The sequence below is a fragment of the Microtus ochrogaster genome, chromosome 16 (assembly GCF_000317375.1).
Source record: "Microtus ochrogaster isolate Prairie Vole_2 chromosome 16, MicOch1.0, whole genome shotgun sequence".
In the NCBI taxonomy this organism is placed as follows: domain Eukaryota; kingdom Metazoa; phylum Chordata; class Mammalia; order Rodentia; family Cricetidae; genus Microtus; species Microtus ochrogaster.
The window spans coordinates 17,461,167-17,473,453 of NC_022018.1; the positions used below are offsets into that span (position 1 = coordinate 17,461,167).

Consider the following 12,287-nt stretch of genomic DNA (forward strand, 5'->3'; position numbering starts at 1 on the left):
TTTTTTTTTTTAAATTTATTTATTATGTATACAACTTTCTGCCTCTACACGCCAGAGGAGGGCACCAGATCTCTTTATAGATGGTCTGGAGCCACCATGTGGTTGCTAGGAATTGAACTCAGAACTTCTGGAAGAGCAGACAGTGCTCTTAACCACTGAGCCATCTCCCCAGCCCCCAGATTTATTACTATTTTTAAAAGTGTGTCTGTTTTTTAACTATGTATATGCATGTTTGTATGTGTGGATGGGTATATGCATGTAAGTGCAGTTACCCTTGGAAGCCAGAGGTGTTAGATCCCCAGGAGCTGGAGTTACAGACAGTTGTGAACCTCCTAACATGGATCTTGGGGACTGAACTCAAGTCTTCTGGAAAGTCAGTAAGCGCCTGTGTAATTAGTGAGCCATCTCTCTCTACCTCTAAAGATTTATTATTTTTTAATGTGTGTGTCTGTGTGTGCATGCTCATGTGCTCATGTGTCTAAAAGAGACTGTCAGACTTCCTGGAGCTGGAGTTCCTTGCAGCCTCCTGATGGGGTGCCAGGAAGCGAACTCGGATCCTCTGAAAGAACAGTAACGCTTCTGATTATTGGGCCATTTCTCAAGCCACATAAAGCAAGGTTTTCTTATGATTTGTAGAGAGAGTTTATTGGGGTTAAAGGGCAAGGAAAGTAAAGAATAAATTAACTATGAATAGAAATGTATTGTGGACCTACAGGAGGGTATTTTGAACAGTTCCTAGCTGGTCACAAGCATTCCCAAGGGGAACAGTGGGACAGTAAGATAGAAACTAGATCTCGTGCGTGAGTTACAAACCCAGAGAGAAAACCTTGACTCCTCAGCACTCTTGCTGCTCTGCTTTACCTCCTTCTCCACCTAAATGAGAGCCTGCATGCTAATAAGCATTTCTTTTTTGGTCCCATCTCATGAAAGCATAATTTAAACCAGACCAATAGAGGTAAACAAAGGGTATTTGGGGCTGAACCTGACCTTCCTTCCCACTCAGTGTTGTGTTTGATTTCTGGCCTTTTTTTTTTTTTCCATTGAAATGTAATGTTTGTTCTCTGGGATTTTTGCTTGTTCTCTCTCTCTCTCTCTCTCTCTCTCTCTCTCTCTCTCTCTCTCTCTCTCTCTCTCTCTCTCTCTCTCTCTCTCTCTCTCTCTCTAGTTGACCTTGAACATGCATAGATCCTTTCACTTCTGTTTCCCAAATTTTGAGAGTTCCACGCCTGCCTTTATTTTTTTAAGTGTTTTTTAAGCTGTTTTCTATGCACGTGTGTTTTGCACGTGTGTGTGCAATGTCAGGTCCTCCGGAAGAGCAGGCAGCACTCCAGCGCACTTCACCTGCCTTTAAATGTTTAGAAGACAGGAATGAAATTCCCAGAGTTTGCATTATCTTAACTATTCTTAGAATGTTAATTACATGCTCAGCATAAAACCTTTTATACAAGAAAAGAGAATTTTTATAGACCCAGTTTTTCTTCTTTGTGTATGCTGCCTTACAAAGTTTGTTTTAATGAAAAGACTTGTTTGGCTTAGTCCAAGTTGTACAAGACCAAACTAGGGAAGAGCTTATAACAGAAGGCCCCATGAGGCATTCCCTGTGTCAGCTTGCCGGGTTACCCTTGAGTCCTGTGATCTTCACAGGGTGCCATGAAATCTAGCAGCAGTAGTTAAGTCAGCAGCGTCCTGCTTGGGTCACCTAGCCTTTCTTGGGGTAAGTAGCAGATCCGAATGCATATGAGAAAATGGGCTTGCTATTAAGGAAAACACAGGAAAACACGGGTCTTGGTGATGTCACAGCCACTTCATATCTGCCCTCCACCTCGGCTACTGGGGCAGACCATCTGCAATAGCTTCTGTTTAGACTCCTCTTCCCAGTGACAGAACCCTCTGGGACACAAGTCCCTTCACTAAGTGGTTAGCTCCTGTTAGGGTGCAGACCCTGGAAGAATGTGGGAACAATAGAAAAGCTCACTAGATGCAAACACACAGAGCTTCCTGGTGGCCTCCTCCAGCAGACGCCTAGAGCGAGAACGGCAGCTTGGAAGGTGTACTTTACTTCCCGGGCCCCATGGGTTCGCCTCATTGGTCCATCTTGCAGCCACTGCAGTTAATGTGTCTGGAGTAAACTGCTACCTCTTGAGGCAGCCCATTCCTTTTTAAATGGAAAGCAACTTCACAGAATCAAGCCAAACATAGGTGTTAGAATAACAGTGCACAGGGAACTGTAGGAGAAGGGTCCGTGCCTCACGTGGATGTGGAAACAGCAGAGGCCACGCTGGGTAAAGGTGAAGGGTACACGTAAGGGGAAGAAGTCTTCCATGAGTCCATTTGGCATTTGGGGTTATGGGTAAGGCCTGTGGGTCAGCTGGGGGCTCAGCCCTGAGCACTGAAGCCAGACTCTACTCCTACCTGTGTGTTGCAGGCCCCAGAGAGTAAAACAGGTAAGACTTTCAACATCAGAGATCCCTTGACTTCAGTCATCCTAGGTCACTTTGAAAGCTGGAGCTCTTCTAAAAGACACATATGCCTTAGCGTGGGTTGTTAGCCCATTGAAGGTTTTTTTCTGAATTGTGGGCACATAGGGATGTTGGGTTTATTTACCAAACCCCAGTGGGACAGTGGCCCACATGGATATTTCTTGAGGAAGGGATACATATAACCATCTCTGTATGAGGACACATACTCATAGGTAAGGACCCTTTACCCTGGGTCACCAGGAGTCTGTCTCTAAGACATGGTTTTACTCCTGAGGTCATCATGCCCAGAGTCCATTTTAAATGCCCAGTTTCCCACTTCTGTATTGACAAATGCAATGTGTCTATCCAGCTTCTAACTAGTCTTCAAAATGTTGCCCCGGTGCCTCTTCTGTCATTCATGCATCCATTCTACAAGTATTTCCAGAATGGATATTAATTTCTGGATGCTGGGGATGTAGCCAGCAAAACCCCTGGCTAAATAGCCGCCTTCCGCATTCACACAGCCCCGAGTTGTGCTGCAACCTCTTTTCTCTAGTGCTTAGCCAAGGTCCTTGCTAAGCTGCCTTGAACAAATACTTGTTCCTTGAATCCTTCCTGATTGTATACGTGAATGTCCCATCTGTGAATCCGTGAAAGTCACGAAGTAGTGTCAGGAATGGTGACAGGAAATTTTCTCTGAGGTCACTAACGCCCAGAGCTTTCCGGCTTTCTACAATCTAGATGGACACCATGCACAGTTACAGACCTACAAAGTGTGATCACCCCTAAGCTGACCACAGAGATATCTCTGTCCGTGTGTTCTAAGGGCATGTACCCAGTGGTCAGCAGAACAGTGTGGGACTCAGGGAGAATTCCCATTGGCAGGAGCAGGCAACTTCATCACATCTGCATGCTTGCCAGATATGTTTCCTAACAATTGCTTCTGTGGCCACAGTGAGTTTCCCTTCACCAGTGGAGGCCCGGGGAGGATGGGTGTCTGCTTTGGTGAGGGCACTCATAAAGGCAGCTCTTGGTTGCCCTTCCAGTGATGGGTCCTGCCGCCATGATGGTTCAGCTGCTTGAGCTCTGACGACACTGCGCCATGTACAGTGTGGAAGATCTCCTGATTTCTCATGGATACAAGCCAGCCCGAGATGTCTCAGCACCGCGTGAGGACAAATCAGAGGGATGCCGGCCGACGAGGACAAGAACCCGAGCTGACCAGCACCTGTTGAATGGATATGAGGATGGCCCTACAGCCCATGCCCACAGTAGGACATCCCTGGGGACAGGGAATGTGAGGAGCTCTGAGAGCCGCAGCAGCAAGCCAAGAGGCCACGGGGAGCGCCAGAGCACTTCTGCTTCCAGAGCTCCTGAGGCAGGGTAAGCGTCCTGTTGGTCCAGCGCTTTCTCTTGACTTGGGAGTTTGGCATTGGGTTATACATAAGTAAATCAACTATTCCTGATTGATTGGGTTGGGGGAGTGATGTCAAAGACATTTTGCTTGGGCTGCATTTGGGGTCTGAGTTCTGGCTGTAGTCAGCCCGGGGCTGGGTGCAGACCTTCATTCCCCTTGATGTGTAAACAGAGTCACCAAGGCCAGCAGCACATCTCCTGGCTCTGCTTTTCTTCTCTGTGAAGTGGTTAGCTGTAGAAGGAGCATCCTGGAACCCTGTAAAGCTCATTCATGCCCACCCCACACTCCAGGATGATTGGCTTCCTCATGATGTAGTTCAGTGGTTTGTAGATTCAGGGAGTTGGAAAGGGGTGTGTACTCCCTATATTTGGCCCAACTTGCATTTACACCTATGCTGTCCTTCAGTGGTTGTCCTATCTGAACACAGGTCTACCTTTGGGGGTTCCTTATGATAGAATAGGAGGGTGGGTTGCCTGGGTGGTAAAAATAGGAATCTTAGTGAATATGAGAATGAGCCCCCAAACCCTTCCAAACAATTTTAGTTCACGCTATCCCTCCATCAAGCTGGGCTTATCTTGGGACAGGGAAAGTCTATAGAAAGCAGAGCTCTAGGTGGACAGTATGCTGTGAAACTGGCTATAACCAGCCAGAGGGGATAAAGAGACAGGTGAAGCTGGTGTCCAAAGAAATAAACAATGTTGGGCTAAGAGAACGGGCAAGAACTAGCCTTCTGTAGTCGTAGGTCAACTTTCCAGAGAAGAGCTGGCTTGTGTCCAGCTTTCAGACAGCAGTGGAAGGACCCTAAAGGGCATTCAGTACCTTGAATGTCGGGCAATGACAAAATGTGGTGGGTTCTTCTTGCCTTGTGTCGTAACGGTGAGCTTTCTTTCCTAGCCACTTCACCACTGGGGCCGGGCTCAGGGTGAACTCCATGCTGAAGGCAGGAAGCCCTTCAGAATTCATGCTACTTCTTAGGCTTGTTAGCCACGACCCCCCAGAAGCCTTCCCATAGCAGACAAGTCGGTTGAGGGTTATGAGAACGCTGCTGGCCGGCAAGCGTGGGATGATTTTCTCCTCTAGTTTTTGTGCTGCTTCTATCTTTCTTTCCGCTCAGATCACAAGACAGCAAGGTTGGCCCCATCCTTGTTTCTTCGGTGTTTCTTACAGAGTTTGAACCCTATACCCGGTGCTTGTTGGATAAATAGAAATGCCTTTGAACCCTGGACTCAGGCTTTCTATCCCGTGTGTAGGATCAGGCCCCTGAGATCCAGCAGGTAGCCCTGCCCAGTCTGTACTCAAGGAGGCTCAGTTTCATACAAGCTGCTGCCTCTCCTTGTGTCATGACTGAGTGTTCAGATGAGTGGCCGTGTGACACACTGGCATGTTTTCATATGGATAACAAAGATGCCTCTTCTGTGTGATTTTGAGATTTGCTGATAGCAGATAGTGGCTTTTGGGTAGAAAGGGTAGCTTACAGAGTAGAAAGAGAAGACATACCTGGTTGCAGAAATCCATGCCAGTGCCTAAGCCTGGGGGCCATGTACAGGTATTCTCTGAATGACGGGGAAAGGTACTTTCTTCCTTTGACAGCAAAATGACACTTGAAGCGAGAAGGTCATCTCTAGGAGGCAGGCATGAAGGGAACTATTTCCCCTCAGGAGAACTTGCTCTGGGGGAGACAAACAGGTGTCAGTGTGAACAGCTCAAACAGTTCAGCCTAAGATGAAACCAAGCACACCCCAGCATATGCGAATCCTGGCTCGGAATGAGTAAGTAGTGTTCTGCCAGCTTGCAGCCTTTGGTTCCTTGACCAGTGCAACTATGGGCTTATAGCACATCCTGTCCCAACAGTGGCCTCTGGTGGCCTGGTCTCCAGGTGTGCAGGGCACCTGGGGCTCAGAATGTCCTACTCCAAACTATGAGGAGACTAGACAAATCGCAAGGCTCCTTCAGTGAGGTCTCTCATTCTGTCTGACCTGCATGTTGTCTACCATTCTGGGAAAGGCGAGTGGAAAGCCTGGAGCAAGGGGGAGACCTGCTTGTTTTATTCTGGCAGGTTGGAGAGATAGTAATGTTTCCTAGAGGAAGACTGAAGGTCCAGAGAGTGTTGGTGGCTTTGCTAAGGCTACTGTGGGTGGCAGTGGAGGGAACCTAGCTTGGCCAGAAGCCAAGCATCTAGCTGCCTCCCCACAGTAACAAAAGTTCTGGCCACACTTGCAGCTGGTGAGCTCTTCCTCCAGCTGCCAAGCACTGGACTGTCTTTACCTCATGTCCTCCACCCTCTTCTGGCAGAGGAGACACTGAAGGAATGCATGCTACCACACCACACACCACACCACACCCCACCCCACACCCCACCCCACACCACACACCACACCACACCACACCACACCACACCACACCACACTGTATATGTTAGATAATGTGTGCAGCTTGCTCTTCTGTGGACATTGTTCAGTTACATATAAATGCAAGGAATAGTTGCCCATGCCCTGGTGCTTGGCTGGAACATCAGCCCAGAGTTCTTTTGAAGTATTAGCAAGCATGCAAGGTACTTGTTTCCTAACCTTGAAGACATTGCCCAGGGCTCTCACCATCATTAGATCAAATGCTGCTGAGCAGCCAAGACAAGAGTGATTAACAGTTCCAGAGAAACAAAGGTGGGGAAATGTGAGAACTTGCTAAAATCATGAGTGCTCGAATGGCAGAGATGGGATCAAGAGTCACTTCTCACTTGTATACAGTTTATTAAATTAATGACTAGAGAGAACTTGCTCTCTGGATCTCTATGTCTGCAGACACTCTATGGCTGGACAGCACAGAAGATAGGCTCTGAGCCCGACTGTGTGACCACTCACTCCCAAGAGCCTAGCTTTATTCTCTTGCCTGTGTCATTACCTGGTTTCATAGCAGGCCCTGCAGGGCACCACCTATGCCTGACCAGTCTGCCTTAACTGCTGCCAGTGATCCACCCCATCCCCCACTCTGTCTCCAGGGTCTCCAGTTGTCCGTCTGGTGACCCTGCCTTCTTAGCACCACCACTGGCAGGTCTACCCCATGGGAGTTCCTGTCCCTGAATTCTCTAGCACGTTCTCTTGGCCTCTGGGGTTGCCATGTCCTGAAATCTGATACCTTACTGATATATCCGCTACTCAGCTAATTCCAGTTGCCAACACTTTCACTTTGTTAAGTATTCATTCTTTAATAAACTCACTGTGCCAGTCTGGCACCCAGGCATTTGTGGAAGTACTAAGTATTTCAATGTGCCAGGTTCTGGGAGTGGTGAAGATCTTGGCAGCCTTGGGTTGGCTGGGGAAAGGTTCCATGGTGAGGGAGAGGAGTGTTGGCCTGCTTGATAAGCTGAACTGACCGCTTTCCTCACACCTGTGCCAGCGCAGCTTTAGGGGAACAGGCTTATTGTAGGCCACAGTTCCAGAGATCGCAGGTTTACATGGTGGAGAAGGCATGGAGGGAAAGTCTGGTCCATGGCAGTGGGAGCATTTCACATCGTGTTGGGTAGTGTGCAGAGAGACCAGGGCCAGAACCTGGAATAAGTCTAGCCTTCAATAAATCCTAACAGTCGTCTGCTAGCTAGGCTTCACCTTCTGAAGTTGTAGAACCTTATTAGAGGAATAATTCACCCTGGTTTTTTTTTTTTTTTCTTGTGAGTGGTCTTGACTCTTTTGTGTGCTGGACAGCCCTTTCCCTGTGTGGACAGTGACTATGCCCCAGAAAGAGGTTCAGAACAATCGTATTCTTCTCTTTCATGATATTGTCATAGTTTGCTTTCTGATCCTGTGATACAACTCCATGACAAAAACAATTTGGGGAGGAAGGGCTCGTTACATCATCAAAGGAGGCAGGACTGGCTCAGTGCAGACCCTGGAGGCAGGACTGAGGCAGAGACCACAGAAGAGCACTGCTGACTGGCTTGCTCCCAAGCCCATGTCTTAGCTTCCTTCTTGTACAGCCTTGGCCTACCTGCCCAGGGGTAGCACAGCCCACAGTGGGCCAAACCTTTTTGCATCAATCAATGATCAAAAAAATCTGTCACATAGACATGTCCACAGTGCATTGTGATGGAGGTAGTTCCTCAGGTGAGGCGGCTCCTTCCCAGGTGACTCTAGGTCTGTTTCAGATTGACCGCTGAAGCTAACTCTGACAGAGGTTTAACAGCAGAGCACCCTGCTGCCCTTCCCCATCTCTCCGAAGTTCTGACACAGCAGCATGTGCCTCAGGGTGTGTCTCCTGCAAAGCTGGTGAGCCATGGATGTTGTAGCTCCCCATAGAGGGTTGTGCATCAAGGCAGCTTCCAGGCTGTGAGATGCTGAGCATCTGGCCCTGCTGTGCTTTGAATGTGGAATGTCCTCTCCAGACTCAGGAGCTGAGCTCTCAGTCCCTAGGTTGAGATACTGCTCTGTGGGGTCCTGGACTTCTCATTGGTGGAATCTATTTGGGGAGTGGGCCCCTGGAGAGAGGTGTAAGTGGACACTGCCCTTTCACTGTGCTCACAAACCCTAACATGAACCAGGAAGCCGCCATTTCTTAAAGGAGCCGTGCCTCTGCTTGCAGTCTGCAAAGTCTATCTGAAAAAAAAATGCTGCCACCAAGAAGTTGTGCTTAACTCTGTTCTTTTATGTCTAAACTCCCTTCTCAAGCTCTCTCAGGTTCTATGTGGATGTAGTTGCCCATGCTGGCACCATGGAAGCTGCTCGTCTGTTTCCTGGCCGCCCAGACTCAAATAGTCACACAGAAACTATACTAATTACAACACTCAGGTGTATTTCTAACTAGCTCTTATATTAACCCATTTCAATTATTTTGTGTTTTACCACAAGGCTCATACTTTGTTATCTCTTGCTTCTTGGCCAGCTAAATGGCATCTGCCTCCTTTAGCAGCTACATGGTGTCTCCCTGACTCTGCCCCCCCCCCCAGCCTGGCTGTATTCTGTCCTGCCATAGGCCGAAGCTGCTTCTTTATTAAGCAATAGTAATAAAACTTATTCACAGCATATGGAGGGGAATCCCATATTCGAGAGGGCCTTTGGAATTATAGTCTGATGCTTCTAGCCTGGAGTCTCTGCTTCCTGGTCAGCCTCTGAGATCAGAGCAAGCCACCTCATGCCCCTGCTGCCACTCTGAATGCTCTTATGCCTTCCCCACAATGAAATGCTGACCTGGGAGAGCTCTGTGGCTTCCAAGTGGCTCTTGTCAAACATCCTGTCGTGAGTGGTGAGAAAGTGAGAGCACAGCCCAGACGTGAGCATCCACCACTCCTCACAAGCCTGGCCTTTCCCTGTTTACATCAGCAGCCCCCTCAGAGAGCTGGCCTGGAGGCTTAGGGTCCCCCAGTGGCCTTAGACTGTCTGTGAAAGGGGCAGCAGGTTCCACATGAAATTCACTTAAACAGGCCGGGCGATGGTGGCGCACGCCTTTAATCCCAGCACTCGGAAGGCTGAGGCAGGCGGATCTCTGTGAGTTCGAGACCAGCCTGGTCTACAGAGCGAGTTCCAGGACAGGCTCCAAAGCCACAGAGAAACCCTGTCTCGAAAAACCAAAAAAAAAAAAAAAAAAAAAAAAAAAAAAAAGAAATTCACTTAAACAGGACAGAAAAATCAACAGGCCACATCCAACGCTTGCTTGCCATCACCCACATGAATGATCACACATGTGCAGGAACATGTACGTGTGAGCACAAACATGGTACAATATGCAAGCATACATGTGCATGAGAACACATGAGCACACACACAAGCACACACGTATTACAGTCCACACATATGGGCACATGCATGCATGAGTGCATGCACATGAACACGCAGAGAAAGTAGATGAGACTCTGTGGAGGGAGCTGCATGCTTCTCGTGAGGTTGGTCCTAGCTCCCATTAAAATATGTGGAGAGCTTTATCAGCCTTCACGGGCTTCCTTAATGTGCTTCCTGTGGGCTGGCGTAATCAGAGGAAGCTGTAAAGTAACTCAGCAGCACCGAGGCTCGGATCTGGAAGTCACTACAATAGGCTCCGCTCTGCCTCACCCAGGGAATCCGGGTTGTTTTTTTCTTCTGGTCTTGTCAGTTAACTTTGGGGCTAACTTGTAATTATCCATCAGTAGCAGCATCGTGACTGATTAGAGACTGAGAAGCTGAGGAGCCTCTGATGTGGTGGCTCCAGGCTCTCATCCTGGGTGGTTTATATCAGGTGGATAAACATCCCTTCTCAACAGTGCTACTGGCTATGGTAAACAGTTCATTTGGTTTTTTTTTTCAACTTCTCTCAAATCATACCCTATTTATAATGGTTTTCTAAAATAAGGAGTGTGTAAATGCTAAAATTTGACATCAGTTTCTGTATCTCTTTCTCTTTCCACAGTTCTAAGCCCACACACTTTATTTATCTTTGGGGCTTGGTTTATATCCTCAAAACAGAATACTGTGGCTTGGCCTCATCATAGGAGATGATGCAGATTCCTGAGCAAGCAAAGCTCCAGGCCTCTCCTTCCCTCTCCTCCAAGGCACTTGTTCTTGTTCCGGCACACCTAGGTCCCCAGTGTCTCCTGCGCAGTATACCACATTGCCTTCTGCTGCAGAGTTTGCTTCAGCAAGAGGCCAGGTTGCTCCTCAGAACAGAAGCATAGTGGTGAGGAAGGACTTCCAGAGACCTTCCTGTGTCTTGGCAGCCGTGGCATCACCAAAAGGCTTGTTCATGACAAGACTTGTCTTTAGCTAGAGATCTGAGTGAGTCTGAGAGGTAGGGAATCCACTGGACAGTCTGAGCAGGAAACAGGAGGCTGAGCAAGAGCTGAGTGGATCCCTGTGCATCATTGCTTTGTCCCCACGAGGAATGTACTAAATCCTTTAGGAGAAACAAAGAAAAACCCATGCGTGCAGCTCAGTAGTGGCCATAGGTAGCTTCTGGGATGTCCCTCAGGTCTGTGTGAGCATCTCCAGTGTAAGCTCAGCTGCTAGAGAGCAGTGGGCCAGACACATGGTTTGAGTGATCAAATTCATGGAAGCAAGGGGGCTGGTCTAAACGGGAGTGGGAAGTGAGGAGCTAGCTTAGCATGTTCTTTCATGGCTTCAGTGGCACTGGGCGGACTGAACCGGTCAAGAAAGTTTAACTTGGTAAAAATGAATTAGTTCCCATTAGAGGAAGTAGGGTGCTCTAGAATAGTCTGCCTTACCTGTGAGATGTGCATGGGAGCAGATGGGTGGATGCTGCCCTTCCTGTTTTGTTTTAATAAACCAAACACTGGTCTGTTCTGCCTTGTCCTGTGGAAATGGGTGTAGCTTCTTCCTTAGTGAGCAGCTGTGCTGGGAGGGACAGCATCTTGTTAGGACACTCAGCGGGATCATCAGTTCCTGCTATTGTCAAGTCTGTGGATGACAGCCTAGAAGAAGGAAAATGTGTACTCAAATAGCCGTTGCATCTTGACAGGCTTTCTGATGTGCTGCTTTCCTCTGCGCTTGCCTCTGCCCCTTTCCCTTGGATGGGAAGAAAGAATGTTGACATTTCCTGCCCACCAAGAACTTGTCATAACTTGTTAGCAATAGCAAAAACAATATTCTCCATGTTCAGTACCATGCAAAGCATTTTGTATTATTTCACCATTTCTCTCCCAATAAACTCCCGAAGGCAGAATTGTTACTGACCCTACTGTAGAAGTGAGGCATTGGAGATAGGGAGGTTAAGGACTCAGCAGGAGGTATGCACAGTCAGCAAGTTGTGCTGTTGACACTTAAAACCCATGCTGCCCTTCTAAGCCAGGGTGGAAGTGCTCACACTCCTAGCATCGTCATCTTGGTTCACGTTTCCTGCCTGGTCACCTCCCTAAAGCTAAGTCAGAGAGGTGCCAGTAAACGTTGCTTTGGGTGCTACTACCAGCACCAGATGTGAAAGGCCACGCCACAAGAGGAACAGCCTCTGCCCTGCTAGTTCCTTGCTGGTGTGACTGTGGAGTCAATGCTCTGGTGCCTCTCTCTCTCTCTCTCTCTCTCTCTCTCTCTCTCTCTCTCTCTCTCTCTCTCCCCCCCCCCCCCGAAAAGATGCCCTGAAGCTGGTTATACTGTAGGGTTTATTGCTCCCCGAGAGTGAGAAGGTGATCTGCCATTAGCATGCGGTGGGCACAGGAGCCTAGACACAGGTCCTCACAGAGTCTGAAAAGTGTCTCCTTCCTGCTCACTCCAATGTCATCAGTATGACCTTGTCACTTAATCAGTAAGATGAGGGGGACTCCTATGAACATCTTACATGACTCGGAGGTGGAGCATGTGTGGAACAGGCTCTCGTCTCGCGTGTGTTCTCAGGAAGACATATGTAACACATGTGCACTGAAGCCCACCCTGCACGGCAGCCACTGGCCCCTGGACACATGTGCACTGAAGCCCACCCTGCACGGCAGCCACTGGCCCCTG

The 12,287-nt window shown here is 48.4% G+C and overlaps 1 protein-coding gene across 2 annotated transcripts in view; it reads left to right on the forward strand.

Moving 5' to 3' along the window:
- Positions 1-12,287, forward strand: part of Jcad (junctional cadherin 5 associated) — a 34,774-nt gene that overhangs the window by 8,161 nt on the left and 14,326 nt on the right. For both annotated transcript variants that reach the window (XM_013349014.2, XM_005354802.2), the window contains one exon: positions 3,506-3,842. In XM_013349014.2, the coding sequence (XP_013204468.1) occupies positions 3,562-3,842 (281 nt within the window). In that variant the 5' untranslated portion in view covers positions 3,506-3,561. The remainder of the gene's footprint in view (positions 1-3,505; positions 3,843-12,287) is intronic.